Source organism: Miniopterus natalensis, chromosome 2 (genome assembly GCF_054644295.1).
Source record: "Miniopterus natalensis isolate mMinNat1 chromosome 2, mMinNat1.hap1, whole genome shotgun sequence".
In the NCBI taxonomy this organism is placed as follows: Eukaryota; Metazoa; Chordata; class Mammalia; order Chiroptera; family Miniopteridae; genus Miniopterus; species Miniopterus natalensis.
In genome coordinates this window covers 152,219,345-152,232,501 of record NC_142082.1, presented here as the reverse complement: position 1 = coordinate 152,232,501, position 13,157 = coordinate 152,219,345, and the positions used below count along the sequence as shown (strand labels likewise).

General features: G+C 43.9%; 1 protein-coding gene across 4 annotated transcripts in view; it reads right to left on the bottom strand.

Moving 5' to 3' along the window:
• DENND5B (DENN domain containing 5B) overlaps positions 1-11,552 on the bottom strand; it is a 153,878-nt gene extending 142,326 nt beyond the window's left edge. For all 4 annotated transcript variants that reach the window (XM_087814737.1, XM_087814734.1, XM_087814735.1 and 1 more), the window contains exon 1: positions 11,426-11,552. In XM_087814737.1, coding sequence (XP_087670863.1) covers positions 11,426-11,552 — 127 coding nt within the window. The remainder of the gene's footprint in view (positions 1-11,425) is intronic.
• Positions 11,553-13,157: the final 1,605 nt, after the last annotated feature.

Here is a 13,157-nt window from a genome sequence, read left to right as displayed (position 1 = left end):
AAAATTCTACCTCATATTTTTATTGCACTCTAGTTTACAAGCTCTTTCCATCGTCACATTTACAACTGAGGAAAAATATCTAGGAACAGTCTAGATCAGCATTAGTGTTGAAACATATCCCCATGTATGTTCTCAAATTACGAACAAATTTTTCTTTAAAACATCCAGGGTAGGGGAGCACATAGACTACTTTTGCAGTGGTGTTCCTAACAGAATATGAACATGCAAAAACTACTCATAGCGCATCAGTAACAGTAGCTTAGCAGGAGCCTTAACAAGATAAGATTTTCCATTATGTATGGGCTATCCACAATTACTACTGTGGTGCATATAATGCCACCTCTTTCTCTTCTAGCCAATAAAAGCCCACAGGGATGGAACTGAGCAAGAATGACATCATTAATGGGAAGATCTTGAATCCATTCTACTTATTTGAAAATGTATATCATTTACCACCTCAGTATTCAACTATTGTTAATAACTACTTGTGACCCAACTCACAAATGGCAGGCCCACTACTGTGTCAACACTACCTAGCAGTTGAGGACAACTGGTCTGGAGTACATAGAGGGGCAGAAGAACAGAGTGGGTAAGGGCCACTTTGGAGTCAGCCTGGGATTCAGTCCCACCCTGGCCTTTACTGTCTCTGTGAGTTTGGGTAACACCTCACTGAACCTCAGCCTCCTCACCTGTAAAATGAAGAAAATAATACCTTCAAGTTATTTTGAGGATTAAAGATAATGCTTATAGCCCAGCCGAGTGTGGCTCAGTGGTTGAGGGTCGACCTAGGATCCAGGCGATTGGGGTTCGATTCCCGGCCAGGGCACATGCCCGGGTTGCGGGCTCGATCCCCAGTTGGGGGCGTGCAGGAGGCAGCCCATCAATGACTCTCTCATCATTGATGTTTCAATCTCTCTCTATCCCTCTCCTTTCCTCTCTCTGAAATCAATAAAGATATATTAAAAAAAAAAAAAAAGATAATGCTTATAAATCACCAACCACAATCATGACTCAACAAATGTTCACTACTTTCACAGCTACATCATATAAAGGTGATTTCCTGGAGCTAGCTCTAACTCAATAGTGCTAATAACATAACTATGAAAGTCATTTAAAGAAAGCATTATTTCAAAAATAGCTTTCTGTACCAGTGATGTATACAAGTTTATAAAAGAAAAATAAAAGGTATTAATTCAAGAAGCCCATGTTAATTAAAATAGTTACAACATTTAGAATAAAGTTAATAAATGTCATGGGTTCTTGGGGAAGATGCAGAGATGTCTGAGAAAGCAACTGTTTCATGTTCTTCTAACCTCAGGATGTGCTGTCCCAGCAGCACATAAAACACTTCCACTTTTATTCCTAGAATTCACAATTCCTGCCTCCTTGCAAACTCAGCCAACCACCTTTGCATTCGGTTTGAAAAGTAATGTGGAAATGATAGTCCCGAACTGAAAATTTTTGGAACCTCTGGGTAAAAGGTCATTAGATGGTGTCATCTTAAAAAGCCAAGCCTCAGGCAGAACAGAACATTATACAAGACACAATAAAGACAAAATATAAATAGAAAAACATATATAAAGAATTAAACTTTATAGAAACAAAGAGAACTATCCTGGCTGACCATGCCCCATATTGATGTGGATGCCCATGAAGGAAGAAACTGTGAATGCAATTTCCTAAAATATTCCTCTAAAACCACAAATACAGCTACAAGTGCTCTTTAACACAACCACTTCCTGAAATTCCATAAACACTACCCACCATTTATGTGCTCATCTCTTGGCACTAGTTTATAAATAAATAAGACATATTATTTGTTTTAAAAAAAAAATCAAAGCTTTCCTGTTACCTACATGCTTGCTTGGCATAAAGCTGGTAAAGAAAAAAAAGGTTACTAATTTTATTTATCACAGCTTATTTCAAGAGGGAAGGAACAGGCTAATAAATATTATGGACAGAATAAATCTTAGTAGCTTACCACAAAGCTGATATTTACCTTTTTAAAAAAGTAATCGTTCATCCCCACTCTCACTTTTTCATCAAGCTCAAACTTCTCATTTAAAAAAACCTCTAGCTTCCATTTTAGAGGTTTTAAAACCCACACATAAACATACTAACTTTTATTGCCAGTAACTAGCTTTTATTGACAGTAACAAAAGGAAAAGTTATACTTTTGTCCATTTCAAATTATCTCATTCATTTAATATAACAATCTATTTGAGTCCCTATTATGGGACACTATTATGAGTCACTATTTTGGTCACCGGGTGTATAATAATAAATGAGAGACAAAGGTCCTGCCCTTTAGGATCCAGTAATCTACTGGGAAAGATTGACATTAAAAAGCAAAAGTAAAGAAATGCATTTACAATATATTGTCAGTTACCAATAAGTGCTATGAGGAAAATTAAGCAAGGTGACTGGCAAGAATGGGGCAGGCAGGGAAAGGAAGGGCACTATTTTATACAGCATTGTCTGGAGAGACCACTCTGAGGAGGTAACATACATGCAGAGACCTGAATAAGGAGAAGAAAAATTTGGAAAGACAGAGGGTCACATGTGGCTATTGAACACTTGAAATGCGGCTAGTCCAAACTGAGATATGCTGGAGTTTGAAGATTTAGTAAGAAAAAAATCCAAGTATCTCATTAATAATTTTTATGTTGGTTATATGTTGAAATATCCTAGATACATAAATAAAATATATCATTAAAATTAATATAATCTGTTTCTTTTTACCTTTTTAAATGTGGCTACCAGAACAATTTAAATTACAAATTTGTCTCATATTTTATATTTAATGGATGATGCTGGTCTAGGAAAAGATGATTCCAGGGAGAGAACAGAAGATGAATAGGCCATGAGACAAGTAGCAGCTTGGCTTGATGTGTTTAAAGACCTGTAAGGAAGCTAATGTAGTTGGAAAGAGTGGTCCAGACTGAAAAGGTTGGAAAGGTGGGCAGAGACCAGATGATGAAAAGCTTTGTAAACCAGGGTGTTATAGACTAAATATCTGTGCACCTGCCCCCTACCCCAAATTCATATGTTGAAATTTAATCCCCAAAGTGATAGCATTCAGAGGTGGGGACTTAGGGAGGTGCTTAGGGTGGAGCCCTCACGAATGGGATTTGTGCCCTTAAAAAAGAAGCCTCAGAGATCACCCTCACTCCTTCCACATAGAAAGTCCACCTATGAACCAAGAAGAGGGCCCTCCCCAGACACAGGGTCTGTGAGGAGCTTGACCTTGAACTTCCCAGCCTCCAGAACTAAGAAATAAATTTCTGTTATCTATAAGCCACCTGGTCTGTGGGTGGCAGGCAGCCCAAACAAACTAAGATACAGGGTAAAGTTTGAACCTTAATCTAAATACAAAGGGAGCTACAGAAGAATTTTAAGTAGAAAAAAATTATTCTAAGATCCCACCATCCATACTCCTAGAATACAGACTTCTAGATATTATCTAATATGGTAATTTCAAACAGGGGTCCCGGGGTCCCTGGGTCCCTAAGGACCCATGTAGGTAATAACTGAGTCCATGAACTGTTATTAACATTTTTAAAGGCTTGCTAAAAATGGTATCTTTCCTATAGAGGGAACTGCATAAACTGATTTTTCCCCTTTCCTTGTGGTGGAAATTACAATTACTTCATCGGTCCTCGTGTGGTGTATGTGGTATATATTAGTTCCCATGTTTTATGTTATTCAGGATTAATTTTTTAAACTGGTACATTTAATTCTTTTATTCAAAAACAATTTCAGGCCAATGAAGGAGAGGTGTGGTATGTTTAGAATTCAGTCCTCTCATTTAACCCCTCTGAGACATGAAAACACTGAGGCTCACAGCTGTGCTAAGTGCTGAGCCAGGACTGTGTGTCCAGCTGCAACTACTGTACTCACTGCCCTGCCAGCCATGGTTTCACAAGCAATCATACATTCCCTCTGAAAACTATAAACTTATCTAAGGACAAGTAACAATTTATACTAAGATGATAAAACCCAGTAATAAGAGCAAAGAGGTTAAAAAAACTGAAAGTGGTATTTGTATTTATGTAATAAATGCCCTTTTTAAAAATATATGTATCTTTACTGATTTCAGAGAGAGGGAGGGAGGGGGGGAGAGAGAGAGAGAAACATCAATGATGAGAGAGTCATTAATCGGCTGCCTCCTGTATGCCCCCCACTGGGGATCGAGCCCACAACCCAGGCATGTGCCCTGACTGGGAATCAAACCTCGATCTCCTGGATCCTAGGTCGATACTCAAGCACTGAGCCACTATAAAGCACCGGTTCGGCAATGCTTTATATTTATACAGTAATATCTTACCTTTATAAATATTCATGAAAACAAAAGTAACATCAAATATAACTCTTCTAATTTTCTGATGAATAAATGATGGGAGTGCATGCAAGAGACATTATTAGTGCTGGTCTTAAGAAGAGACAAGACAAGCAAGGTCAAGTTATAGTCTCCCTCTTAATTATCCCTCCTATATAGAGTTAAAAGATAATCTCATTTGATTTGTAGGGTTCCTATACCAGTAGATTTTACAATCTGTGTAACACAATGTACATTCTCATGGAGGCAGCAAATGTAACGGTTATGGGCATGGATGAATCATGTCAGACAGACTTTTCAGTCCAGGTTTCTCAGTTATTTTATGAACCTGGGTGAAATACTTAAAACGCCCTAGCCTCAGTTTCCTCATCTATAAAACAAAGAAAATAGTGCCACCTCCTACAGTTGTTTTCAGTATCAAATGAGGCAATTACTATGAAGCATTTAGCACAGTGCTTGGCAAGTAGAAAGCACTGATTAAATGTTATTTAATTATTGCTATTTCATTGCAGATTCTTATGGAACGGTGACTCACCTATATATTCCACAACCTGCCACACTGTAAGCATTTTACATTGAGTAATTAATGCAAAGTGTAACGGCTAGTTCTGGCTTTACTGAAAACAAAATTTAGGTCATTATCTATGAAAAATGTTAAGGATCTGAACATACACCACTTGTTTCCTAAGTACCCTATGTAGGAACTATCTCTATCCTCCAGCAAATTACAAAAGAGGAAAATGTTTTCTTCTGAATGGAATTTCATGGAAACTGTGACTACCAATGCACTGTGTTTTAGACATGTTTTTATTACTCCAAGACTGTCTGTGACCAGCAGTGAAATACAAGCACAGGATATACTCAGAAATTTCAGAACAGTCTGTCATCACACCTTAGCAGCAATTACTTGATCTCGTCCAGCCTCCTCTCTCTCCCTGTCCCCTTTCTCTCCCTCTCTATTCTCTCCTCTTCCAAAGACACTGCGTGTCACCACCACCACCACCACCACCACCACCCTTCCCCTTCCCATCACATCTTCTCTGGTCTGTCCTGCATCAACAACTGGAGCAGAAGCCTGAGCCCTGGGGTTATCACAGGGAGCTTAGCTGCACCCACTACTGGACCAATTTCACCATGAAGAGTTTTATTCTGAGTGGATTTTAAAAGCCAAGTTATCACTATACCACAGCAACTAGCCCTTGAATTTTCTTTGGCCTCATTAGAATGGAAGCTGATCTTTGCATTATTCTTTCCCCAAACCCTAGCTACCAGGCCAGATCTTCCAAACTACCAAACATAATCTATTTGGGTCCAAGGATGTCAATAAAGCTAACAACTGAGGCACTACCAATAGTGGTTGGATCAGGGACATTCCTACCCCACCCAAGCCTGCACATTTGGCTTTCATTTTTTTTAATTAATTAATTTATTTATTTATTTATTTTTATTTAAAATATGTCTTTATTGATTTCAGAGAGAGGAAAGGAGAGGGGGAAAGAGTTGAAACATCAATGATGACAGAGTCATCATTGATCAGCTGCCTCCTGCACGCTCCGGGCTAGAGATCAAGCCCACAACCTGGGCATGTGCCCTGACCAGGAATCGAACCCCAATGTCCTAGAACCTAGGTCAATGCTCAACTGCCAGCTGGGCCTGGCCTTCATTTTTAAAAGACAATCTTGACTATGACATTCAGTCTGGAATAACGGTAAGCCTGAAATGCTCGCTGAACTCACGTCAAATTCATCTTTTTTTCTGAGCCGAAATAAAATAACTATGGAGCATAGTGTAGTAGAACAAGCAGGCTCTAGTCTGTTGTCTGCTGCTGGTCATGTGATCTCTGAGAGGGAACCTTACTCTTACAGCCTTGATTTCTTCAATGCATGATGACCCTGTGTCAGTCTGAACTAAATTTTGTATCTGAATTTAGACCATAGTCTCCACAGCCTCTAAGCTCTTCTGGAAACCACGCCCACGAACACCAAAGCTAAAAATAAATAGCCAGAGGCACCAAGGAAGAGAGCTAAACAAAGGCCTATGACAGGAATCTTACCCATCATACTTTATTATCAGCAGGACTGAATCCAGGCTACCATAGGAATGCTTTAAGAATATTCTTGTCATCACACAAATTGTTGACTCATATGCAAACTTTATATTCATTCACTTATTAAACACTATGTACTACGAATAAGGCACTATGAAAGTGAGAGGCAAAGACCCTTCCCTCTTGGGGACTTGCATACTTATGTTACCTAAACAAAGGTCTAATTATGCCCTTCGTTTTTCCATTGCCTAAAAGACTTGTTGCTGTAAATCAAGACAGGTAAATTCCTATAGTTAGAGGTCTTAGAGGAAATGAGCCATAAGAGAAAATTTCAGAATGACATCTGCCTTCCTTATCAACTAATTCCAACAAGTATTTCTATTTACCCCTTTCTTCTTTAGGCAATAAAGAATCAGTTTGAAACATTTTTTGTATCTTTAACATTTAAAGGCAATTTAAACCTTCCTGCTTTAACATTTTAATTTTTTTTTTTTAATTTTTAAATTAACCCTCACCCAAGGATATGTTCATTGATTTTTAGGGAGAGGAAGGGATAGAGAGAGGAGAGGAGAGAGAGACAGAGAGACAAAGAGAGAGATGTGAAAGACAAACATCAATTGGTTGTCTCCCTCAATCAAACTGGCAACCTTCAGATGTACCAGACGATGCTACAACCAGCTGAGCCACCCGGACAGGGCTGCTTTAACATTTTTTGTTCGTATCCTGAAAATATACAGTGAGCCCAGCTGCGTGTGGCTCAGCAGTTGAGCATCAACCTAGGATCCAGGAGATCGAAGTTCGATTCCCGTTCAGGGCTCATGCCCTGGTTGAGGGCTTGATCCCCAGTTGGAGGTGTGCAGGAGGAAGCCAATCAATGACGACTCTCTCATTGATGTTTCTCTCTCTCCCTCTCCTTCCTCTCTCTGAGATCAATAAACATATATTAAAAATATATATATACAGTGAGTAAAAGAAGCACAACAGCTAAGATGTGCCAGAGAAAAAACAATGGATAATACCAGTATATCCATATATGTATATACATGCAAACATACATATGTATGTATACTGTATGTGACTCCCAGTAAAAGTTCTAGGTCCTCAATTAAAAAATATTTTATTTACATACTCAAATTATTTTCTGTTGTTAAAAGACCTATTTGAGATGAAAGAAATCTTTTCATTGTTGGTAAAGCTGGGCTTTACTGGGAGGAATGTCTAAAAAACAATTTAAAGTCCTGATAACTTTATCATAAAGTCTCAGTCTATTTAACTATAACTTCACCGTCTGGTTTGCATCCTTAATTTTTTAAAAATACTTTACTGATTTTTAGAGAGGGGGAATGGAGAGGGGGAAAGAGAGAGAGAAACATCATGTGAGAGCGAAACATTGCTGCCTCCTGCACGCTCCTACCGGGGCTCAAGCCCACAACCCAGGCATGTGCCTTGACTGGAATCAAACCAGCAGCCTTTTGGTGCACGGGACAACACCCAACTGAGCCATGCCGGCCAGGGCTGTCCTTAATTTGATTTCAATGTCCCACCACCTGTGGAATATAAATTCTGGGAACATGAATACATTAAGAAAAAGTCCATAGCCCAGCTGGGCATGGCTGAGCAGTTGAGCATCCACCTAGAATCCAGGAGTTCATGGTTCGATTCCCAGTCAGGGCACATGCCCAGGTTGCGGGCTCAATCCCCAATTGGGGGCGTGCAGGAGTAGCCGATCAATGATGACTCTATCATCACTGATGTTTCTGTCTCTCTCCCTTCCTCCCTCTGAAATCAATAAAGGTACATATTTTTTAAAATAAAAAATAATAAAATAAAAAGTCCATGAAGCAATTGGTAGAATTTATGTTTAATAGTAGTCAATTAAGACCTTCTGCAGGCAGGGTAACAACTTGCTAAGAAACAGTATGATAAAAATAGATCAGGTCCAAAAAAGAAAAATAGAAACTTAACTGTCATTAACTATGAAATTAAAGCAGTGAAACAGAAACAACCTTCAGGCTAATTTGCCTAACTCACTGGCCCTGTTTCCTCATCCCCAAAAGTAGCTCTGTGGAAATAGTCAAGAAAATTTGTTAACTGGGAACATGATACTACATTCTCCTGTCTTCCTCTCATCTCACTGGCCACACTTCCTGCTCTCCTAGCAAGGTGTCCTCTTCATCCTGCCAGCCTCTGAATGCTAGAGTGTCTCCAGCCTCTTTTCTGTCTACAATCCATGGTTGATATTACCCAAGATTGTGGCTTTCAATTTATATCTAAATATAAATTAAGACTCCCTGAAAGATGTCTTTGCCTACTTGATATCTCCATTTGATTGTCTAATGGACACCTCAAACTTAACATGTCAGAAACTGAACTAATCTTCTCCAGCCTGCTTCTCCATCAGTTTTCCTATTTCAGTAAATAAAGATGTTTATAATTGTTTAGGCTGAAACTCTTAAGAGTCATTTTTAATTACTTTATTTTAATATGAATACAATATCCAGTTCATCAGCAAGTCCTGCTGACTCTACCTTCAAAATATATCCAGCTTAACAGCATTTCACCACTACTGTCTTGTTTCAAGCCACCAACACCTCTCATTTCAAATAGTGAAAAAGAGCCTCCTTTTAACTGGTCTGTCTCTATCCTTGCCCCTGATATAGTAGAACCAGCCTAGTAGCCACAGGGATCCTTTTAGAGGACATATCAGATCTCCTCATTACACTACTCAAAACCTTCCAGTGGTTTTCCTAACAACGGTCCATGCATGAGGCCCTACACAATTTCCCCTGCTCTTTCGCTATGGTAATATCTACGACCACCCCCTCACAGCTCCAACCACACACACTGGCCTCCTTGCTCTTGCCTGCACAAACTAGGCACTATTCCACCTCAGGTCTTCGAAGGTGCTGTTTCCTCTGCCTGTAATGTGTTCCCCAAGACAATCCATGCAGCTTGCTTCCTTGAATCCTTCAGGGCTCTTTTCAAATGCCAACTTATCTGTAAGGCCTTCCCTTCCATTTTATTTAAAATTGAAACCCCACCATTCTGCTGGCACTAGCCTAGTCTCATTTCCCTGCTTTATTTTTCCTCATAGTGAGCATTAACATCTGGCAAACTATATATTTTCATTATTTGTTTACACTAGAATGTAAGCACTATAATGGCAGGGATTTTTTTACTGCTTTGTTCACAGCTGTCCACAGCACCTAGAACACAGCTAGGAAAAAACCTACACCTACAGGCTTTCAAAAACCTTTCATTAAACTATGTGTTGATACTGAAATATTATCAGGCAAAACAGTTCATTCAAAACACCAAGTATTATGAGGAACAGAAATCTCAATCACCTACACTCACACATAGTGTTGCAAAAGGAAAAGCCAATTTGTGTCTAAAAAATGAGTTAAAATTAATTTTTTACTGTTTAGTTTTGTTAAAGCCTTAGCATTATGCCTAAAGAGTCCCAAGCCACACCTACAGGTGCTGTTTTAGCTTTAGTAGGCATACAGACTTGAGATGGAGGGGAAAAAATTACCGGCTTTTTCCTTTCATCAGTCACCACTGACAGAAGGCCTCCAAATGACCTGGTGCCACAAATGTTTAGGATGTTTATGGAAGAAGGGATTCTAGAAAATAAAATAATCCTTTCACCAATCCCTCAAGAGTAATCTTTTCAAATACCTCTGCAGACATTTTTTTCTAATTTTGTATCCCATCCCTTAACAAAAACATTCTTAGTATGTACATGAAACCTTAGTTGAAGAAACATGATTACATAATTATACATACAGAAAACCTGGTACTCATCCTCTGTTTCAAAAAAAATTTAGCTAAAACTAGACTTAAGACTTTTTGTTTAAAACGTTTTCTGTGAAACTGACTTTACAAGACACTTAAGCTAAGACGTGGGTTGATGGGTACTGTATCTTAAGGTTGAATAATTTTGTTTACTATTGTTTATTATTTAGTACATTATTCCCGGCTCCTACCCACCTACGCAAAAGGAAAAGAGACAAAATACACACTGGAATGCTATACCCAAAGGAAGCTGTTCTGGAAAGGCTATGACCTAAGTGCTCAACACTGATACAAAGTTCAGGCGGTAGATGTCACTTGTCTCATTCATTAAAAAAAAATAAAATAAAATCAAGCTTCAGATCCAAGAAGGCATGCAGAAAGAAACGGGAGCGCAGAACGAAATCAGTCGTTTCTCCCAGGCCTCCTCTACACACTTCGCACCGGCCCCCCACCCCCCATCATCATTTAACGCCCCCTTTTCCCAGCGTCGGTTTCCCAGCTCAGCCCTGCACTGCGCCATCAAACGTGTCAAGAGGACAGACGGAGCCCTTCCAGGAAAACCCAGGCAGTCGCACGCGGAGAAAAGATCCAACTACTAAAACTCGGAAACAGGATACGCAGTGTCAACAAAGCGCCGTGCCCGTCCCGAGCGTTCAAAGGTCCCCGCCAGCTCCGGGACGCTGCCAAATCGACAGGGTTCCAAAAGGTGACGCGGCCGTCATCGCAGAACCCGGGAGCCGTCTGCGATGAAGTCCAAGCAGCCTCTCGCCCCGCGCCCGCCCGCCAGCCCGGCGACCTCCGACGCCCCCTCCCCCGAGGGGGGCCTGAGCGCCCCGTCATGTGCCGGGGCTGAAACTTCGCGGCTCCCGCACAGAGGGCGGGAGGGGGATACGCGGGATCGCAGCAAGGCCGGGAGTTAACGCGCCGGGTGACTCACTGGCCGCCTCCGCTTGCAGCTGCAGGAGAGGGGCGGGCGAGCGGCTGAGGGCCGCGCCGTCGGGGCCACCTCCGCCCCTGCCCCCGCTCCCGTTATTAATAACCCCGCGTCCGGGAGACGAGCCCTCAGCGAGCGCCCTGCGCAGCGCGGACCCAGCACGCGAAATAAATAACAATGTCATTAAATCGTCTGGCCAGGATGCGGGCGCCGCCGGCAGCTGACTTTGTCTGGAGCCCGCACCCCGCCTCCCGCGCGTCCCCCGCGTCCCTGAGGGGACCTCCGCGCCGCCGCAGCCCGGCCTTACCCGCCAGCTCGTCGGGCTCCAGCCCGCTGTCCGCGTCGATCCCGCACAGTACGAAGTAGTGGGCGAAGCGGCAGGCGGTGGGGGAGGACCCCGAGCCCGGGCCGGGCGCCGCGCCGCTCCCGCTCATCGCGGCCCCGCTCTTCCTGCCGCCGCCGCTCGGGAAAGCTCGCTGCCGCTGCTGCCGCTCCGGCTGCGGTCTCCGCGCGCCCGCCCTAGGGCGATACCGGCGCGCCCATGACCGCGCAGCCGCCGCTCGTCACCGCAGCCTCGCTCCTCACGCGGCGCCCGAGAAGCAGCCGCGGGCTCGCGCCCAGTCAGCCCCGACCCGGGGCCCGGGTGGGGGAGGGGCGCGCAGGGGGAGTGTCGGCGCGAGAGGCCCGCGTCGCCGCCGCCGCCGCCGCCGCCGCCGCGCTCGCGAGCCGCGGGCCCCGGCGTCTGGCGCCCGTCGGTCAGCTGAGCGGCGCCCCCGCTGTGGCAGCGCGGGGAGGGCGGGCGCCCGGGACCGCCGCGTGGGGCTGAGGAAGGGAGACGCCGGGGAGGGCGCGCGCGGAGAGCACGCGTCGAGGCCGTGCGCGCACGCGCCCAGCGGGCTCCGCGACAGCGCCGGGCGCGGGCGGGGTGCGTGCCCGCCAGCCGGGGTTGCGGCGCGGGGGGCGGCCGCGCACACGCTGCTGCCTCCCGCGCTCCGCCGGCCAACTGGAGGGTTAGGCGAAGAGCGGGGTTGCGGCTTCTAAAGGGATGCTAGACTAATTTTTATTTTTAATGCAGCTTTGGGCAAGGTTAGCCACTCTGAGGTCATTTCCCACAGGGGGCTGGTCCAGCCACATCTTTTAAACTGTGACGTGGGCAGATGCCCATCTCCTTTCAAGACCCTGGTCCGGAATCCTTCCCCCGGCGGGGCTTGGGGTGGGGTCGAACCACTCAGTGTGCACCGGCGAGACCTCAGTGGGAGAGCTGGCGCCCGTTGTGAACTTCTCCCGCCCCGCCGTTCCCTCGTCTGTCCTGACATTTTCCAGGTCAGTGTAAAATAGCCGCGGCGCTCCAGTTTCCCTGCTCGCGCTCGTCTCGTCCCAGCTCCCCGCGGGGACAGTCGCAGACTGAGAAGGCCGCGGAACTCGACCCTGAACTCTGCTCCTCGCAGCCCGTGGCTTTCTTAACCCTGCTCTCCTCTGATGACCCAGTCTTCAGAAGGAGCTCGCCAGCCAGTTCTCACTCCTTCAAAAGGTGAAGAGCTGAATGGATTCCATCTCCACACTGTCCTCTCCTCTTTCGGGATTTGGGGGTGGGGTGGGGTGAGGTGGGGTGAGGGGCATCACCACCACCACTGTAGACGCAGACAAGCAAACCTTCCAGGGAAGTGTCCTGAGAGAAGGAGCCTCAATTATTTGACCGAATAATGTTCTTCCTGGAAGATATATATGCATGCATACCGTCATTTACGGTAGTTTCTATCTTCACTGTGCTCTCTGTCTTCCATTTTAAATGTAAGAAAAATCAAGATATCAGGGTGAGCCACGGCCTGGATAATTGACCTTTAGCTTCTATTGCACTTTGCCCTTTCCCTTCAAAACACTTGTAAGGACTTTTTCTGTGTCTGTCTTCTTAGACAGATTGTAAAATCTAGCAGAACCCTTATCCTACATATCCCCTCAACTTATATTTATTAAATGAATGCTAGAAGGGTGGTTATCTAGGTAATAACATGCTAGTAGGAAAATACACAAACTTTAAT